The sequence below is a fragment of the Ranitomeya imitator genome, chromosome 7 (genome assembly GCF_032444005.1).
Source record: "Ranitomeya imitator isolate aRanImi1 chromosome 7, aRanImi1.pri, whole genome shotgun sequence".
In the NCBI taxonomy this organism is placed as follows: domain Eukaryota; kingdom Metazoa; phylum Chordata; class Amphibia; order Anura; family Dendrobatidae; genus Ranitomeya; species Ranitomeya imitator.
In genome coordinates, this window is record NC_091288.1 from 214,633,974 (window position 1) to 214,654,993 (window position 21,020).

The following is a 21,020-nucleotide window of genomic DNA, read 5'->3' on the forward strand; positions in this document are numbered from 1 at the left end:
ATTTCTTGCTACGTTGACCACTTCTATAACACCAATGTGCCACTCTAATACAATTGCGCAATTCTTTTGTGAATTGAAAGCATTTGCCAAAATTTCCTGCCCCAATGCTGGTTTACAATTACTTACATACATGGAATTAATAATTGGTGTAAGCCTTTTTCTTACCAGTATAATATCCTATATCAAGGTGATCACCGTTATCTTGCATATTAGATCTAAAGATGGGAGAAGAAAGGCTTTCTCCACCTGCTCGGCCCACCTCATAGTCCTCTCCATGCATTATGGCACCTTTACATCTGAGTACATTATGCCACCATTTAGGCACACCCAAGTCTTCGAACTGACCATTTCAGTTTGGTACACAACCATTACTCCCATGTTAAACCCTCTGATATACAGTGTACGGAATAATGACGTAAAGAGGGCTCTACTGAAAATGGTGGGGGGCAAAATAAATGATGAATAGAGAGAGACATAATAAAAAAAAAATTTAAAAGTTTTCTTTTATAAAAACAAAATGTCAAATTTTAGGATCCATCAACTTTTTATGAACATATGTAAGAAACAATAAGCAATAAGATAAAAAAATACCTACCATATACAGCTCTGGCAAAAATTAAAAGACAACTGCAAAAGTTTCAGTTTGTCTGATTTTTCTCTTTATAGGTATATTTTTGAGTAAAATGTAAATTGCTCTTTTATTCGATAAACTACTGACAACATATCTCCGAAGTTCCAAGCAATAAATTTTGTATTTATTTTCTGAAAATGAGAAATGGTCAAAATAGCACAAAAATGCAGACCTCAAATAATGAAAAAAAAACAAGTTCCTAATCATTTAGAAACAACAATACTAATGTTTTAATTCAGGAAGAGTTCAGAAATTAATATTTTGTGGAATAAGCATGATTTTTAATCCCAGCTTTCATGCATCTTGGCAGCTTTCCACCAGTCTCTCACAATGCTTCTGAGTGACCTTATGCCACTCCTGGTACAATAATGTCAGCAGTTCTTCTTTGTTTGATAGCTTGTGACTATCCATCTTTCTCTTGATTACATTCCAGAGGTTTTCAATGGTATTCAGGTCTGGAGATTGGGTGGCCATGACAGGGATTTGATGTGGTGGTCCTTCATCCACACCTTAATTGACCTAGCTGTGTGGTATGGGGCATTGTCCTGCTGGAAAAACAGTCCTCCTATTTGGGGAACATTGCCTGAGCAGAAGGAATCCACTGTTTTTCCAGGATAACCTTGTATGCGGCTTGATTCATACGTCCTTCGCAAAGAACAACCTGCCCAACTCCAGCCTTGCTGAAGCATCCTCAGATCAACACCTGGTCGTCTAATGGTTAGACGGAGACCTGGAGAGGCGTACAAGCCACAGTGTCTTGCACCCACTGTGAAATTTGGTGGAGGATCGATGATTATCTGGGGATGCTTCCGCAAGGCTGCAATTGGCCAGGTTGTTCTTTGCGAAGGACGTATGAATCAAGCCGCATACAAGGTTATCCAGGAAAAACAGTTGATTCCTTCTGCTCAGGCAATGTTCCCCAACTCTGAGAACTTGTTTTTCCAGCAGGACAATGCGCCATGCCACATAGCTAGGTTAATCAAGGTGTGGATGAAGGACCACCACTGTTGTGAATTCTGCTCTTGGGCTCCCTCCGGTGGTTATGAGTGGTAGTGCTGCTGTCTTTGGATCGCAGCATTTATCAGGTGTGTTCACTTTTTGCAATTTGGACTCAGCTATTTAGTCCTGCTTGCCAGTTGTCCATTGTTTTTGGAGGATTCACATCCCTTTCTGGTCTCTCCTGTTTGCTGTGCTTTGCAACAAAGATAAGTCCTGGCTTTGTTTTTGCTGTCCACATGCTGTGGGCCTTATAGTTCAGTGCATTTTCATGTTTTTTCTTGTCCAGCTTTGTCTGTGAAGGATTTTTTGCAGCCAAGCTGTGTCTCTGGAGATGCAGATATACCCTCCATGTCTTTAGTCAGATGTGGTGATTTGTATTTTCTGTGGTGGATATTTTCTAGTGTTTTAATACTGACCGCATAGTACTCTGTCCTATTCTTTCTTTTTAGCTAGTATGGCCTCCTATGCTAAATCCTGATTTCATGTCTGCGTATGTTATTTCCCTCTCCTCTCACAGTCAATATTTGTGGGGGGCTGTCTATCCTTTGGGGATTTTCTCTGAGGCAAGATAGTGTTCCCGTTTCTGTCTTTAGGGGAGGTTAGTTCTTAGGCTGTGTCGAGGGGTCTAGGGAGTGTTAGGTACCCCCCACGGCTACTTCTAGTTGCACTGCTAAGTTCAGGGTTTGCGGTCAGTACAGGTACCACCTTCTCCAGAGTACGTCTCATGCTGCTCCTAGGCCACCAGATCATAACACATCACATCAAATCCCAGTCATGGCCGCCCAATCTCCAGACCTGCAACCCCATTGAAAACCTCTGGAATATAATCAAGAGGAAGATGGATAGTCACAAGCCATCAAACAAGAATAACTGCTTACATTTTTGTACCAGGAGCGGCAGAAGGTCACCCAAGAGCAGTGTGAGAAACCGGTGGAAAGCATGCCAAGATGCATGAAAGCTGGGATTAAAAGTCATGGTTATTCCACAAAATATTGATTTCTGAACTCTTCCTGGGTTAAAACATTAGTATTGTTGTTTCTAAATGATTATGAACATGGTTTTTTTTTGCATTATTTGAGGTCTGCAAGCAATGCGTTTTTTTGTTATTTTGACCATTTCTCATTTTCAGAAATAAATACAACATTTATTGCTTGGAACTTCGGAGACATGTTGTCAGTAGTTTATAGAATAAATGAACAATTTACATTTTACTCAAAAATATACCTATAAAGAGAAAAATCAGGCAAGCTGAACATTTTGAAGTGGTCTCTTAATTTTTGCCAGAGCTGTATATTCAACTATTGAAGAATCATTATTTTAGTTTTCTTGTTTCTTTAACCCCTTTACAACCAGGCGATTTTCCATTTTTTCATTTTTGTTTTTTTCTCCCCTTATTCCATGAACCATAACTTTTTTATTTTTCCATCCACATAGTTACATGAGGGATTGGTTTCTGCTAGAAAGTGGGAAAAAAATCCAACTGCAATGGAAAGCAAAAAAGTGCAATTTCATAATAGTTATATGTGGTTTTTATTTATCACGTTTCACTATACAATAAAACTGACCTAATATGATTCTCCAGGTCAGGATGATGACACAGATTCCAAACATGCATGGGTTTTTATTAGAAGTGAAAAAAATCAGAAATTTGTAAAAAAAAAAAAAAAAAAAAAAAACATTTTGGCTTTTGGCTTGGCTTGTGTCGCCATTTTCCAAGACCCTTTACATTTTTGGCGATATGGAGCTGTGTGAGGGATTATTTTTGTGCCCTGAGCTGTCATTTTTACTGATGCTATTTTGAGGATGATACAACCTTTTGATCGCGTCTTATTGCATTTTATTGCAGTGTTCCTGTGGCCAAAAAAAACATAATTCTGGCATTTCGATTTTTTTGTCTCGTTGTGTCATTTACGGATCGGATTCATTTATTTTATATTTTGATAGATCGGGAGTTTCTGAAAACAGCGACACCACATGCATATTTTTTTTAAATTGTTTTATTTTTAATGGCGTTTTGTGGGTTTATTTTATTTTTTTCAAATTTATAAAAAACTTTTTTAACGTTTCAGTGTATTTAATAGTCCCCTTAAGGGATTTGAAGCAGCAATCGTCCGATCACTTGTGTTATAGATACCAGCACATCATCATTGCTGTGTACTGTTGCTCCAGTGTGTGCAAACTTGGTGAAGAACTACAGGAAACGTCTGACCTCTATAAGTGCAAACCAAGATTTCTGTACCAAATATTAAATTCTGTTTTTATATTGTGTCAGATACTTATTTCATGCAATAAAATGCAAATTAATTATTCAATAATCGTACAATGTGATTTTCTGGTTTTATTTTAAGATTCTGTCTCTCACAGGTGAAGTCTCCGATAAAAATTACAGACCTCTCCATTCTTTGTAGGTGGGTAAACTTGCATAATCGGCAGATTTTCCCCTACTGTATCAACACCTACTAAACGCTCGCTTTCCCAAGAGTATCATAATGACAGACATGGGGTCATCAGCAGAGCCTCAACTTTCATGGCAACTAGTGATGAGCAAGTGTGCTTGTTACTCGAGTTTTCTGAGCATGCTCGGTTGTTCACCAAGTATTTTGGGCGTGCTCGTAGATTATGTTTGAGTCCCCGCAGCTGCATGTTTTGCGGCTGCTAAACAGCCTGAATACATGTGTGGATTCCCTATGAAACAGGCAATCCCTGCATGTGTTCAGGTTGTCTAGCAGCCACAAATCATGCAGCTGCGGGGACTCAAACATAATCTACGAGCACTCACAAATACTCGGAGAACAACCGAACATGCTCGGAAAACTCGAGTAACTAGCACACTCGCTCATCACTAGTGTCAACCCATCGGTGCCCCGGGATCACTTCACGGGAGTGTTGATGGGCAGGTAAAATGATGTGCCTCACAGCAGGTGCGTGTTAAAAACCTCTGTCTGAGATTGACAGCAGCATTTCGCAGGATTTACAGTCCCAGTCTCCACTTCGCCTGTGGCTGTTAAAGACACATGATGGCTGATTAAATCAGCCAACATCTGCTGGGAAAAATACAGGCTCGATGTGCGTGCCTGGATCAAAGTCAGGAACATGACTTTTGACATACATGTACATCAAAAAAGTTATGCCCCACTTTGCAGAGTAAGCAATTTTCAGAATATTTCAGAAATGAAAAAACTTTTGAAATTTTTTTCATTTTCATAGACCAAGCACAAGGATATAAAAAGTAAATAAGATGTTTATATAGTACAAATATACTATAAATGGGGACTATTAAATTTCAGACCCTCTAAACACATCACTTTACTATATGATACTTTGACGTAGTCAATCGACCCCTTAAATGCCAAGCCACCTTATATGTTAATGACCGAGTCTCGTTTTTCAAATCTGGCATGCGTCACTTTATGAAGTAAAAGCCCTGGAATGCTTCAACATATCCCCAGTGATTCTGAGGTTGTTTTTCATGACATGTTGTACTTATGTTAGTGGTACATTTTCATTGACATAGTAAGCAAGGAAAAAGGAAAACGGCACTTACATATGAGGAATATTCACAATCCTATGACTAAGGACATAGCACATGCCTGAAATGCGTCAGGGTCACCTTTCCTGTTGTATCCTTCTTTTTAAAGTTTTTCTTACGATTCTTCATTGAAGTCTCCTGCTATCGATTGAATGGATGTGCCGCCTAACTTTTTTCTACCATACTTTATTGGCTGTGCTTCACCAGCAGGACTTGGTGCCCATTCATCATCATCACCCTGGTGTAGTTGAACAATACCAGCTTGGTGAACTTTCTTTCTTTTCCTTTGGTAGATATGATTTGTGTTTATGAAAATATTGAAAATTTGACCAAAAAATTGAAAATTTCCAAATTTTCAAAATTTGAGTTTTTACGCCCTTAAGGCCCGGGGTCACAATTGCGAGTGCAATGCGAGAAACTCACACAAGTCTCGTGCATCAATACCCACCACATTTTTTGTTAGAAGCGTTAAAAGTTTATCAGTAATTTTTTCATTTTTCCAACAAAAATTACAAAACCTACTTTTTTAGGGACCACATCACATTTGAAGTGACTTTGAGGGGCTATATGATTTTAAAACTGGACCGCTCAAGGTCTTCAAAACCACATTCAAGAAGTATATTAACCTTTTAGATGCATCACAGGAATTAAAACAATGTGGAAGAAAAAGATTAAAATTTTAATTTTTCCCATAAAAATGATGCTATAGCCCCAAATTTTTCATTTTCACAAGGATAAAAGGAGACAATGGACCTCAAAATTTGTGGAGCAATTTCTCTTCAGTACACTGATACCCCATACTAGGTGGAAAATTACTGTGTTGGTGCAAGGCAGGGCTCCGAATGGAAGGAGCGCCATTTGACTTTTGGAGCTCAAAGTTGGTTGAAACAGACAGCCTGGCTGCCGGTGACGATGGTGCGGCCACAGCTCCTGTGCCTGCATGATGGCCTGGATTTACTGGTACATTCATTTGTGGGAACACTCTTCAAAATAGGACATACCGGTACATCTAATGTCAAGAAGGGGTTAAAGAGTAATTGGTATTTTAATTTTTATTTCAGAAATCAATAGTACACATGAAAATAAGAAGCTTTATAATATATTACAGTAGAGAAATCTGCTTCTTTTTTGGGCCAGAACTCAATATAGAATCAAAATTGCATCATTTTCCGATACCCGTAGCGTCTCCATTTTTCGTTATCTGTGGTCGGTGAGGACTTACTTTTTACATTGAGCTGAGGTTTTTAGTGATACCATTTTGGTGCAGATATGATCTTTTGATTGCCCGTTTTAATTTTAATGCAATGTCACGGCGACCAAAAAAAACTAATTCTGGCATTTCGACTTTTTTTATCACTACGCTGTTTAGCGATCAGGTTAATCCTTTTTTGATTGATAGATCAGGTGATTCTGAACGGGCGATACCAAATATGTGTATATTTGATTTTATAATTGTTTAATTTTACATGGGGTGAAAGGGGGGTGGTGCTCATAGCAATCAGGCAGTGACAGCCATAGTCTGCAGGAGACCTCTGGTTGTCATGCTAACCCATCAATGACCTGCGATCACGTGACGGGGTCACCGATGGGTGGATTTTCGATGTGATTGCCAGAAGCGCATGTTAAATGCTGCTGTCAGAGATTGACAGCGACATTTAACAGGTTAATTGCCACGGGTTGATCGTGATTCCACCCACGGATGTTCTTGGCACATGTCAGCTGTTCAAAACAGCTGACATGTGCCAGGAGAGATGTTGGCTCACCGCCGAAGCCCACATCAAAGGGAGAGTGTCTGACATCGGCGTACTATTACGCCCGATCTCAAAAAGGGGTTAAGACATCTAAAATAAAATCAACCATGCACAAAAGATAAGACCCTTAGAGGCTTCTTATAATTGAAATTTTATATTTATAGATGAACAAATTAGAGTAAAGGAAATAAAAATTAAATAATATCTTAATTAGCAAAATGTTGGTTCTTTCTGTAGGAGATCCCACAGCAATTTGAAGGTTCATCACAAAGTATATATATATATATCTCTTGTCTTGTGATAAGAACTGTTCAATGCAGTAAAGCAAAATTGCGTTCAGAGGTGAAATGATCATAATATATAATATAATTGTAGACAATGGTCTGAAAAGCTATTGTAAGGTAATACCAATTTAAATGAAAAGTTTAAAAGTTTAAACTAGGCTCTGGAAAAACTAGAAAGAGTATTTTTATTTTTACTTTGCATTTTTTAATTTTATCCTTTATATTTTTATGTGTTGTGTTGATTGCAATTTGCCATAATATGAAAAAATCTTATGACTTATGGATAAATAACCTTAACCTTAGATGTAATTGTACTTTGTATCTTTATAAAGTTTTTGCTCTGCCCCGGCCAAGTTTTTCTTTGCATGTTTCTGGTCAAATTTTACAAATCACATTTCATTTTTTTAAAAATATTTTTTAGAAATCTTCTTTTTAATGCTAAGCGAGCCACTGTCAAAAATGTAATTTTTCATTTTTTTTGTTATTTATATTTCTAGGTGTAAAATAAAATAAAAATAAAGGCAACAAAACGATTGCGAAAATCAAATATTTGCTAAAAAGTGCAACCTAACAGAAACATTGGTTTGAAAAGAAATTTCAAAATAAAGGAAAATTTCAGTCATTTTTCCAAAGATAATTAAATCCCTTGTGCCTCTGCTACGATCACTTTTAAGTCTGAAGTTAAAGATTCATATATGAGTCGCAAGTAGAGCAAGCATCTTGTTGAAAGGGCCGTACATGGATACATGGCTAGAATCAGTTGTCAGCTGACGTCACATTTACTTTATAGCTTTACCAATTTTTCCATGTTTATTTCAATGCGCAGGGGAAATATGAATATCCATGCCTGGCAGTGACTTACTTCATGCATTGCGTGACCGATCTTTCTTTGTCCAATGACTCGTGTAAGGAGACTATCGGTCTTCTCCCATTTGGCTTGGTCAACTTAAAACAAATTTAATTTTCCTCATTCTAAGGATACCAAATTATTGAATTAGTCTTTCTTTAAACTTGTTATGTAAATTCACGAATCTGCCAAAAAATTTAGGTTGAGTAAAATGTTTTCGAAGGTCTAAAAAAATTGCCTTGTTCTCAGACAAACCTCATGGAAAATTACACATATCAATACTTTGTTCTAACCTTTACTACACATGATGAGAATAAGCCATTTTTATCTTTTTTCTTTGTCCTTATCTACCTGATCGGAGTACTTGCTAATTCAGCCACCATCACCGTTGTATATTTTGATCGGCACTTACACACCCCCATGTATCTATTCCTCTGCAATTTATCCATTGTTGACCTCTGCTACACAACGTCCACTGTTCCTAAGTTGGTTCACATGTTCCTCAGTGGTGTCTACACCTTGTCCTTCACCCAGTGCTTTGTACAGATGTACTTCTTCAGCCACGCTGTCACTACGGAGGACCTTTTGCTCTTCATTATGGCTTACGATCGATATGTCGCCATTTGTCACCCTCTATATTATCATCGAATGTTGAGTAAGAAGAACTGTATCTTTTTCATGGTAGTTGTATGGACCACTGGATTTCTTAACTCATTTTCCTTAACATTGACGACATCTAATATCTCGTTGTGTTATTCTAATACAGTTGCACATTTTTTTTGCGAATTCAAAGCCTTTGCCAAAAACTTCTGCCCCAATGCTGGATTCCAGCTGTTCACCAACATAGAAGTTGTAATTTTTGGCTTTGGCCCCTTTTTGTGTAGTGTATTATCTTATATTAAGGTCATCATTGTGATCTTACATATTAAATCTAGTGATGGGAGACGAAAGGCTTTCTCCACCTGCTCATCCCACCTGATAGTCCTTAGCATGTTCTATGGCACATGGATATCCGTGTATATAATGCCACCATTAAAAGATCCTCGAGTCTTTGAATTAACTCTCTCTATTCTGTATTCAACAATTACTCCCATGTTAAACCCTCTGATATTCAGTGTACGGAATAAAGATATAAAGATGGCTCTAACTAAAATGGTGAAGCACAACATCAGAGGGAGTCAATCTTTAAGACTACATTCTTAATTTTTTTGCAAGACATCCTTGGACATGTTATGTTATAGAACCTTTTAGGGCTATTCTTGTATTATTATCTGCTTCTTCTATCTGCTTTCAATACCCCACAATGACTGAGTTTATCTTCCATAGTGTGCAACTTGTTTCCAAGGAGACCAGCCACCAAGCCCTTGCAGAGTGTGCACAGTAGTTACATTTCAGGAGAGGAGTTAACTCCTAACATTCCAGTCTGCTCTCTCCAGCATATTGTTTTCTATTAAAAGTCAGCTGCTCGTCTCCCTCCCATTCCTTCTCATCTCCTTGCCAAGGTGCTCTTATCAGTCCTGTACAATCTCCAGTTTCTGGCCTTATGTATGGACAGCGTCCAGAGCAGTTCTCCTAATCATGAATGTTACTTTTCTGAGCCATGTGCTTGTTCAAATGCAATGTTGTCTCCATATGTAAATATAGTGATAACAGTGTAGATTCAGAGCAAAACTGAAGAACCATTAATGTGTAGCAACAGGTTGAAGCTTTTGTATCAAAACTGTCACTTAAGGAAGAGTTCACAAACCCCCAAGCAACCAGGAAGTAAGGAGACTACAAAGCTGTGAGCTGCTCAAGATACAACTTCAGAATACTCCTTTAATATAAAGTGGTTGATCTTACCATATGCTATTGGTAGATTACTATGGATGTCATGCATACTGTCATAGAAAGCATTAAAATCCATAAAGCCACCCTAGTGAGGGGGCATTCACCCCCTCCCTCCTCTCTCCCACAGAATTGCAGTAGGAAAAAGAACTTACATTCTAAGTCTCTTATATGTGGAATTGCACAATGGACACAGGGAAGTGTGTAAATTGCATAAAGCTAGCTGGTGAGAAAACCAATTAAGGTATGAATATTTAACCATTTAAGTTCCTGTTGAATCCAAGGCTCCTTGGTATGAACAAGCACCAGGATAGGATACCTATGATACAAACACAAGACAGGATACCTATTGTGCCCTCTCCAGGGTGAGCTGCTGTGATGAAAGAACTTCCCCCAGACTTTGTGCCCCCGACGGAAAGTTATGAATATTGGGGTTTGTATAGATCCGATAGTGATGGGAAATACATTTTTAACTTCAGGATTAATCGGGGAAGATTATGCATATTTTTTCATAACTGTGACACCTGCCTATGAGCCCCAAATAAAAAGTGGCCAGATCACTGACACCAGCCAAGTCATTTGCTACCTATGGAAAGGTAAAATCCCGAGAAAAAATAAGGTTGCAATCTCGAACTCCTGCGATCATCTGAAGTGAAGATATTGTTAATGTTGGCAATTTCATAATGTGAGGTCAGCAGATAAGAGGTCAAGGCAAATTATGATCTGAGTTCATGTAGAGAGATCATCTCTGTGATCAGCGTAGTACATTTCTTTGTTAATTCTGTTTATTTTATGTAATTGTATATGCTGTATTGTTTGGTCCCCTTTGAAAAATATTTTGTATATTTTTATAAACACTGCCATTTCATTCTAGATTAAATATAAAATTTAATAGTTCTGGTAATTTTGTTCTGTAAACTGCACTATTAAACATACGCTTCCAGAAATCAGGAGTCTAGTCAGCCTGTATAAATCACTGGTGGTGGCAGTGAGTAGTTCTTGGGTTATCGTGGCGTTAGCAGTTACAATACCAGGAGTATATACACATATTGCATGTGTTGGAATAGGAGGTATATTTACCATATGCTCACTGTTAGTATCCCAATAACCACCCTATTAGTGGAGATAGCCTGCGGCCTCCTCCATTAATTGCCGGCCACTTGGGTAATTGTCCAGATGATAAGTTGCAGCTGAGGTATGTTTATGACAAAAAATTAACAGCGGGTGGATCTGTGTGTCCCCTCCCCAACTGTGATCTTTGACATATGCTAAATATTTTTCCCAGGAAGAGGTAAAATACTTAATTGTATTTAATTGTCACTCCTGTAAGTTTTCTAATGGGTCATGCAATTGTTGGCACCATTGGTGTTGGGGCAATGACTGGGCCAAGCAGAATGTTACACCCAACTGTGGCACATGTGGATTTGTGCACCCATTGTGCCACAGGACCGGGTCTACCCAGGAAAGGGGGTAACTACGCATCTACCTTGGTGTTCACTGGAGCCTCTATTGGTGAGGTCAAGCTTCTGCAGCAGGTAGTTGCCAGGTACCTCTCCTGGACAGAACCCGGTACTGCAGCTGCTGCCCCCCCCCCCCGGGGTCTGGTACACTGACACTACTTTAGGGCTTAGTTCAGACATGCCAGTCTAGAATTTGTGATCACGGTCAGGCCACTCATGGATTGGGGAATAGTGTTCATGCCCTGGTTGGACTGGGACCAGGAGATTTCAGGAACAGGACTGGCCACTCTTGGGCCAGGGGGCAATGTTAAGGCCCTGGCCTCTCCAAAACCAGGGGACAGGGTCCAGGCATTGGCAGTTCTGGTACCAGGGAACAAGGTTCAGGCAGTGGCTGCTCTTGGATCAGGTGACGATTTTCAGGCACTGGTCTCTCTGGGACCAGGGGATGAGGTTCAGGCCCTGGCTGTCATGGGACCAGGGGACGAGGATACAGGACTGACCACTCCAAGACCAGGAGACTAAGGACACAGGACTGGTCACATTGGGACCAGGGGATAACATTTAGGCTCTGGCTACACAAGGACCCAAATGACCTCACAACATGGTGAAGGTGGCACCATGCAGGAGCACCAGCAGCAGTTTTACAGTTGGGATACTCTCATTGGTTTTCATTGTAGAATTTTACTAAAATATGCCAATTAGGATGCTTGGTGCCCCCTTGTCTTGGCCAAGAGGTTTATTGCACCATCCTGCCCTACATGCCTCCACCTTCCTCACTGGTGATTCACAGTTCTGACCTGCCATAGGTTTCTCTGCACACAGTGGTCACACAATGTAAGCTACTGCTGTCAACCACCACTTAAGGGAGGCAGGGGCATGAACTGAGACATTTGGCCACGCTCAGTGTGCTCAAGAAAACCTAATTAGCATATTAAAGTAAACTTCAACTTCAGCAGACCTGAGGCTATATTTACAACACTAATTTTGCAATTTTTTTTTAGAGAGGCAATGTGCCCCACAAGGCAGTATCAAATTTGGATGATAGACTACCTTATAAGGAAAACATTTCTGGGATTATTATTGAAAATTATTTTAATATCTTGCTTATTTTATATTTTATTTCAATTCTCCGATTTCCAAATATTGTAAAAAAAATAATATTATCTCTTATAATAGGAAACACTTAAATGAGTTTTATGTATTTCATGAAAAATGTAACCAAGAGCCAGTAATGGGTTAGGAAAAAATAATAACAACATGTACAGCAGGTAACCATCGACTCCAGCACTCTCAAGAATAAATTGTGGCATACGATCACTCCATTTGACTGGAGACGCATGGGACTGGATAGATTACCATGGTGTTTTCTTATTGAACCTATTCCCTGCTCTTGACTACATTTTTACAGATTTTTAAAAATCTCAATATTGCATTCATATATTAAGAGTCATAACATTTTTTTCTAGTTATTAGTTTTCTGAGGTCAACTCTTTTGGCATTGTCGAAAAGGCTCCTTAACTTAACTTCTTACCAAATCCAAAATTTTTCCAGCTTGTTCATGAAAACTCATTCAGACAGACATAATATAGCTGAATATAGGTCATTAGACCCAGATCAGCATCACTAAGGCCTCCTTCACACATCATGGTGATTCCTGTATTCCTGTATTCGTCATCACCCCGGTGTCATTGAACAATACCGGCTTGGTTAGCTTTCTTCCTTTTCCTTTGGTAGAAATGATTTGTGCATATTTAGGAAAATATCAAAAATGTAACAAAAAAATTGAAAATTTTGAAATTTTCAAACTTTGAATTTTTATGCCCTTAAATCAGATAGTTATACCATACGAAATAGTTAATAAATAACATTACCCACATGTCTACTTTACATTAGCATCATTTCTTCAACATATTTTTTTGTTAGAAGGGTTAAAAGTTTATCAGCAATTTTTCATTTTTCCAGCAAAATTTTCAATACCTACTTTTTTTAGGGACAACCGCACATTTGAAGTGACTTTAAGGGGCTATATGACAGAAGACGCCCCGAAAGTGACATCATTTTAAAAACTGGACCACTCAAGGTGCTCAAAACCCCATTCAAGAAGTATATTAAAGGGACTCTGTCACCTGAATTTGGCGGGACTGGTTTTGGGTCATATGGGCGGAGTTTTTGGGTGTTTGATTCACCCTTTCCTTACCCGCTGGCTGCATGCTGGCTGCAATATTGGATTGAAGTTCATTCTCTGTCCTCCATAGTACACGCCTGCGCAAAGCAATCTTGCCTTGTGCAGGCGTGTACTATGGAGGACAGAGAATGAACTTCAATCCAATATTGCAGTCAGCATGCAGCCAGCGGGTAAGGAAAGGGTGAATCAAACACCCAAAAACTCCGCCCATATGACCCAAAACCAGTCCCGCCAAATTCAGGTGACAGGTTCCCTTTAATCCTTTAAGCGCACCACAGGAAATAAAACAATGTGGAAGGAAATAATGAAAATTTAAATTATTACCATAAAAATGATGCTTTAGCCCCAAATTTTTCACGAGGATAAAAAGAGACAATAGATCCAAAAATTTGTTCGAAATTTCTCCTGAGTACACTGATACCCCATACTTAGTGGAAAACTACTGTGTGGGTGCAAGGCAGGGCTCAGAATGGAAGGAGTGCCATTTGACTTTTGGAGCTTAAGGTTGTGCGCACACGTTGCAGATTTTTCGCGTTTTTTTGCTATAAAAACGCATACATTATGCATCCCATCATTTAGAATGCATTCTGCAATTTTGGTGCACATCATGCGTTTTTTTCTGCAGCAAAAACGCAGCATGTTCATTAATTTTGCGGATTTTTTTGCGTTTTTCTGGCTATTTAATGCATTGGAAAGCTCCGGAAAAAAAACATCAAAAACGCACAGAAAATGACTCAAAAACGCACAAAAAAACGCAGGCAGATTTCTTGCAGAAAATGTCCAGTTTTGCTCAGGAAATTTCTGCAAGAAATCCTGACCGTGTGCACATAGCCTAAAAGTGGTTGGAATAGACAGCCCAGCTATCACTTAAGCCAAGCTGCCGGTGATGATGGTGCGGCCACAGCTCCTGTGCCTGCATGATGGCCAAGATTTACTGGTACATTCATTCATGAGAACACACTTCAAAATAGGACAAACTGGTACGTCTAATGTCAAGAAGGGGTTAAAGAGTAACAGTTATGTTAATTTTTATTTAATAAATCAATAGTACACATGAAAATAAGAAACTTTATAATATACTAGATGGTGGCCCGATTCTAACGCATCGGGTATTTTAGAATATGCATGTGCACGTAGTATATAGCACAGCCCACGTAGTATATTGCCCCAGCCACGTAGTATATTGCCCAGCCACGTAGTATATTGCCCAGCCATGTAGTATATTGCCCAGCCACTTAGTATATTGCCACAGCCATGTAGTATATTGCCCAGCCACGTAGTATATTGCCCAGCCACGTAGTATATTGCACAGTCACATAGTATATTGCCCAGCTACGTAGTATACAGCACTGAGCCACGTAGTATATTGCCCAGCCACGTAGTATATTGCCCCAGCCACGTAGTATATTGCCCAACCACGTAGTATATTGCACAGTCACATAGTATATTGCCCAGCTACGTAGTATACAGCACTGAGCCACGTAGTATATTGCCCAGCCACGTAGTATATAGCCCAGCCACGTAGTATATTGCCCAGCCACGTAATATATTGCCCAGTCACGTAATATATTGCCCAATCACGTAGTATATTGCCCAGTCATGTAGTATATTGCCCAGTCACGTAGTATATTGCCCAGCCATCTAGTATATTGCCCAGCCACGTAGTATATTGCCCAACCACGTAGTATATTGCCCAGTCACATAGTATATTGCCCAGTGACGTAGTATATTGCGCAGCCACGTAATATATTGCCCAGTCACATAGTATATTGCCCAGTGGCGTAGTATATTGCCCAGCCACGTAGTATATTGCCCAGTCACGTAGTATATTGCCCAACCACGTAGTATATTGCCCAGTGACGTAGTATATTGCCCAGTGACGTAGTATACAGCAAAGAGCCACGTAGTATATTGCAGAGCGACGTACCATACAGCACAGAGCCACATAGAATATTGGCCAGCCACGTAGTATATTGCCCAGTTACATAGTATATTGCCCAGTCATGTAGTATATTGCCCAGTCACGTATTATACAGCACAAAGCTACGTAGTATATTGCCCAGCCAGGTTTGTCACAGGTTAAAAAATAAACATATACTCACCATTCTGAGAGCCCCTTGTAGTCCACGGCAGCTTCCGGTCCCAGGGTTGGTATGAGCGCAGGACCTGTGATGACGTCGCGGTCACATGACCGTGATGTCATGGCAGGTCCTTCTCCCATACCATCTTTGCCACCGGAACCTGCAACGGAAGATGGCGGCCGGCGCAAGCGGCTCAGCGGACTACGGAGGGTGAGTATATGAGTATAGCAGGTTTTTGTTAAAATTATTTTTAACATTAGAAAAAAGCAAACTCTATATAAGGACTGGTAGTCACATAGATAATACCACCATAAAAGGTCTCTAACAAAGCATAAGTGGAATAAATAAAACGTAACTTTTATTGAAACTAAAGCCACACAAAAGAAAACTAAACCAAACACCCAAGTGAAATAAAAACTGAGGCAAAGTCTCAATCATATGAGAGCTGCAGGACAGCTTTGAGGGTGGCAGGACTCTGTGTCCCTCCTTTTAGCATTTAGGCACTCTAGCTTTATGCACAAGCAAGTCCCCTGATGAATCGGCTTGGATGAAACGCGTCGGGACGGACCTTATAGGGAGAGTGCAGGGCATGTTTATACAGGGGTAGCTGTGGACTGCCCTTGTAAGGGCAGGAGCTTTGGGGATAGCATACTGATAGCCCCATGGGGACTGACATAGGGTTTGTCGTCCCCCTTCTGATTGACCGGATCAACCTCAGGACTAGAGATCATCCGGTGCTCCTGTGCCTACACCGTGGAACTGGTGAGATTGTTCCTGTTTTTACTACTTGTTTAGCCACCAGTAGCACTGTTTATAGTTTATGCTACTTTTGACGGCTTTGTTTATTGTCTGCTCATGTAACTAGGTTGTACGCTGTGCGGCTGTCTGTGGTTATTTCTACTTCAGCTCCTTTAGTTATCACCTAGTTTTTGTTTTGTTTTCTCTGTATTTCTTGTAGAGGAATCATTCAGTCCTATGAGGGGACAACTAGTCTCTGTGGTCACCATACCATATGATTGAGACTTTGCCTCAGTTTTTATTTCACTTGGGTGTTTGGTTTAGTTTTCTTTTGTGTGGCTTTAGTTTCAATAAAAGTTACGTTTTATTTATTTTTAACATTACATTTTTTTACTATTGATGCCGCATAGGCAGCGTCAATAGTAACAAGTTGGGGACTCACAGGGTTAATAGCGACGGTAACGGAGTGCGTTACCGGTGGCATAACGTGGTCCATTACCGCCGTCATTACCCTGTGTTAGCGGAGACCAAAGGGGAGTATGCGGGCGACAGGCACTGACTGTGGGGAGTAAGGAGCGGCCATTTTTTTCCAGACTGTGCCCGTCGCTGATTGGTCGCGGCAGCCATGACAGGCAGCGGGCGAGACCAATCAGCGAATGAATAACCGTGACAGACAGAAGGACAGACGGAAGTGACTCTTAGACAATTGTATAGTAGATTATAGCAGAGAAATCTGCTTTTTTTTCTCGGTCAGGACTGATTGTTCATTTTCAAAATTTTCAATTCATGGAAAAAATATCTGTAATCAGTGAGGAGTAATGACAGCTGTCACTCCTAAAATTCTATGGAGGCATGACCAGGTGGGAGGAGCTCTTCCTCTAGCTCCTCCCTCTTTCGCTCTCTCCTCCAAAGAGAATCATATCAGTAGCAACTATCATCTTTATCTGAGTATTTTAAAAATCTGTAATTAATTTATTAAGACATGTCAAATAAAATTAACCATGCACATGTAAGGGGGTATATTATGTCCTTGCATTTCTTGCTTGTCCCAGCACCGTATATTATAGTGTATATTTAGGTGTAATGTAATGTTTTACCTTTGACTACTGCTATTGTGTATGTTTCATAATGTACATATTTATTACTGCTGATGTGTATAAGAAAATGTTCATTGTTTGTCATAGGGAAAATGTAGTACCCAAGTTTAGCCACAAGACGGGGTACATTACAGTACAGCCAGGGAGCCCGAAATGTCCAGCCGGGCTATAGCCCTGGGGACAGCGTAGTGAGCCCGCAATATTTAAGAGTAAGCCCAGCCATCCGGGGCCAGTGAGGAAGACTATAGTAGTGATAGCAGGATTAGCAGTGACAGTCAGTGAAGAAGCCGGAGCTTCGTGGTGGTCACAGCAATAGAGATGGACAGGTCACTCACCATGTGGAGTATTGCTTCGTGGGCTGATGCCCTCATGTCCACTGCGAAACGGACAAAGAAACTCCCAACTCATGTAGAGCTAAACAGGGAAGATGCTGAGGAGTCGTATGATACGGTCTGACCTGGGAATGTGCATAGTGACATAGGGAAGAGTACAGGGAAAGAGAAAGACATGTACTGCTTGAACGTGATGTCAATGCTGAAACAGAACTGAATGAGCTGTGTCATGAAGTCAGTAAAATTGTTCATATGAAAGTTGTAAAGGACTGTGTCTCAATTCATGTGAAACCGATTACAAAACGTCTCTGACAACAGAGAAGAGACCCTGATGGTGCTGAATCTGTAATCGCAGGTATGATGAGTAATAGACACTGTATATCTGTGATTGGTGTTGGGTGTCAAGTTCCAGCCTCTGCACAGGGGGAATCTCAAACCATCTCCGCTGCGGTCTCCCATTTTTCTCCAGCCACAGTGGAGCCTGCTCAGTGCAGACGTCGGTCCCAGCGTCGGGCTCAAGCTGATACTGGGCGACTGGTTACTGCTGCCCTTCAAGGCTCTGACTTTGTAGCCAGCACTGATCAGCAGTGAGCAGGTCTTTCTGGAACTAAGTGCTGCTTTTCCCATACTGAGCATGCCCATGGGACAACCTCCCATTGGAGGTCGGGGGTCACATGCTCAGGTCCTGTTGCGGCTCCTATTGGACCATCTGGAAGGTCCTGTAGCACTGCTGCTATAAAAGGAAGGTTCGGATGGCTGCACGGCCATGCGCTAGTGTACTTGAAAACGTGTGTGTGTGTAGATGTGTGACTGTCGCTCTTTATTCATCCCCCTTACTAGTGTTGTTGACTGCTCGCGAATGGTGGATGCTTCCTATCTAGCGCCCGACAGTGCTACCTGCACACCTAACACACGATACAGCGTCTGATTGCAGTGACCGGCAGTGCGACTCCGTGCGCTAATAGGGCGCTTTCCTGATGCAAGTCTCGGTGGTTAGTGGCGTCCGCCAGAGCGGCACTTTACGCACACTTGTGCATTTAATTATTATTTCTGTTTAACTCTGACACCCCAGTAGCGGTGTCGAGCACAAGAGTTGTAGAGGAACTCTTTCCCTGAGTCTTGGGATAGAGTTCTGTGACTCCTTGCTTGAGCTCTTTGTGCGGTACCGCGGCACTGTGATGCAACAAGGTTTGCTTCCTTCATACTGGGTGAAGCTAACCCATGTGTGTATCCACATTATACTGCCATATAGACTGTCATTACTCAACAGCAGGTTCCATCTCTGTACGGTGGACAGCGGGCTGCGAACGCACCTTATACCATCTTCCTAATTATTTGGTGAGTTCCGCTAGCCATAACATTACACTAGTGCCAGGGTCTGGCTAGTAATGGTAGACAAACAGCAACCCTTGTGGTACATCCAGCAGCTGGTGGGCAGGTTGGCGGCTCTCGAGCGCACAAACTCAGCTGTGGATGTTACTACAGTAGCTGTTCAGACTGCTAGTGTGGCTGCAGCAACTTTGTCCACTGCCACCCCTGTTCTGACCTTATCTCGCCTCCCGCTGCCAGATAAATACTCTGGTGATAGCAAATCTTGTAGGGGTTTCAGTAGCCAGTGCTCTATACACCTCGAGATTCTGGCTACATGTTTCCCCGCAGAGCGGGCAAAGGTGGGATTCATTATGTCTCTCCTGTCGGACAGGGTGTTGGAGGAGAAGGAACCTCGGCTTATTGTCCCTTCTGAGAGCCTGAGGACCATGGCTCCGGTTTCGCTAGAGTCTGTGCCCCTGGGCAAGACTTTTGTGCCATCAAATTTGTGACCGGAGGTTCTCTCTTGGGCTCATTCATCCAGGGTGGATGGACATTTTGGGACCAAAAGGACATCTGACGGAACCTGAAAGCCCATCTCTTCAAGAAAGCCTATAGCCTGCAATAACCATTCTGCCGCCTGTCCATCGCCAGAGCCGCCGCCTCTCCATCACCAGAGCGAGCTGCCGCCACTCCATCACCAGAGCCGCCGCCTCTCCACCTCCAGAGCCGCCGCCTCGCCATCGCCAGAGCCACCACCTCACCATCGCCAGAGCCGTCGCCTCGCCATCGCCGCTGCCTCACCCCTACCTTCTGCCTCTTCCCCACTATCCCATAGAATGTAAGTCTGCAAGGAAAGGGTCCTCTCCCCTCTGTACCAGTCTGTCACTGTAAACTTGTTTACTGTAAACGATATATATAACTCTGTATGTAAACCCTTTCTCATGTACAGCACCATGGAATTAATAGTGCTATATAAATAATAATAAATAATCTGAGCTTCTGGCGAGGACTTACTGGTGGCCTCATATGGCCCGTGACGTCAGAGACTATATTCGGGCGTGTGTCTCCTGAGCCAAGAATAAGTCTCCTCGACAACGGCCAGCTGGGTTACTTTATCCCCTGCCAGTGGCAGACAGGCCCTGGGAGATGGTCGGGATGGACTTTGTAGTCTCATGGCTGCACCGTCATTTGGGTAATCACCGACCATTTTTCAAAATGGTGCACTTGGTGCTGCTTCCACGGCTACCTTCTGCACGGGCCTTGGCAGTGTTTTTTATAAAACACATTTTCCGCCTACACGGTACGCCGGACAAAATTGTCAGTGACCGGGGTCCCCAGTTTGCGTCTTGGTTCTGGAGAGAGCTTTGTCGTCTACTCAGCATCAAGTTGAATCCCTCTTCAGCATACCATCCCAAGACGAATGGGCTAGTAGAAAGGGCCAACCAGACCTTGGTCACATATCTAAATTACACCAAAAGGATGTCCCATGTACACAAAAGGGCACTTCTAGTCATAGAATATATCAATCTTCCATATAAATAAAATTAAGAATGGAAATATGAAGAGATCCCACAAATAATGTCAATTAAAATATAACTTTTATTACATCTTATTAAAACAATTTAAAAAGCAACAATACCGTATAGTGGAAGCCGAACAGAATAAACCATAACCAAATATAAACCAGTAAAATGAACTAGCAACAATCATATACAGGTCCTTCTCAAAAAATTAGCATATAGTGTTAAATTTCATTATTTACCATAATGTAATGATTACAATTAAACTTTCATATATTATAGATTCATTATCCACCAACTGAAATTTGTCAGGTCTTTTATTGTTTTAATACTGATGATTTTGGCATACAACTCCTGATAACCCAAAAAACCTGTCTCAATAAATTAGCATATCAAGAAAAGGTTCTCTAAACGACCTATTACCCTAA

At 41.1% G+C, this 21,020-nt stretch overlaps 2 protein-coding genes across 2 annotated transcripts in view; both read left to right on the forward strand.

Annotated features, from left to right (window-relative positions):
* The window catches only part of ANTKMT (adenine nucleotide translocase lysine methyltransferase), a 681,321-nt gene that overhangs the window by 233,780 nt on the left and 426,521 nt on the right, over positions 1-21,020 (forward strand). The gene's annotated exons all lie outside the window — the stretch shown is intronic.
* LOC138646194 (olfactory receptor 1M1-like) lies at positions 8,300-9,244 on the forward strand. The gene has a single exon (XM_069735658.1). The coding sequence runs from the start codon at positions 8,300-8,302 to the stop codon at positions 9,242-9,244; it is 945 nt and encodes a 314-aa protein (XP_069591759.1).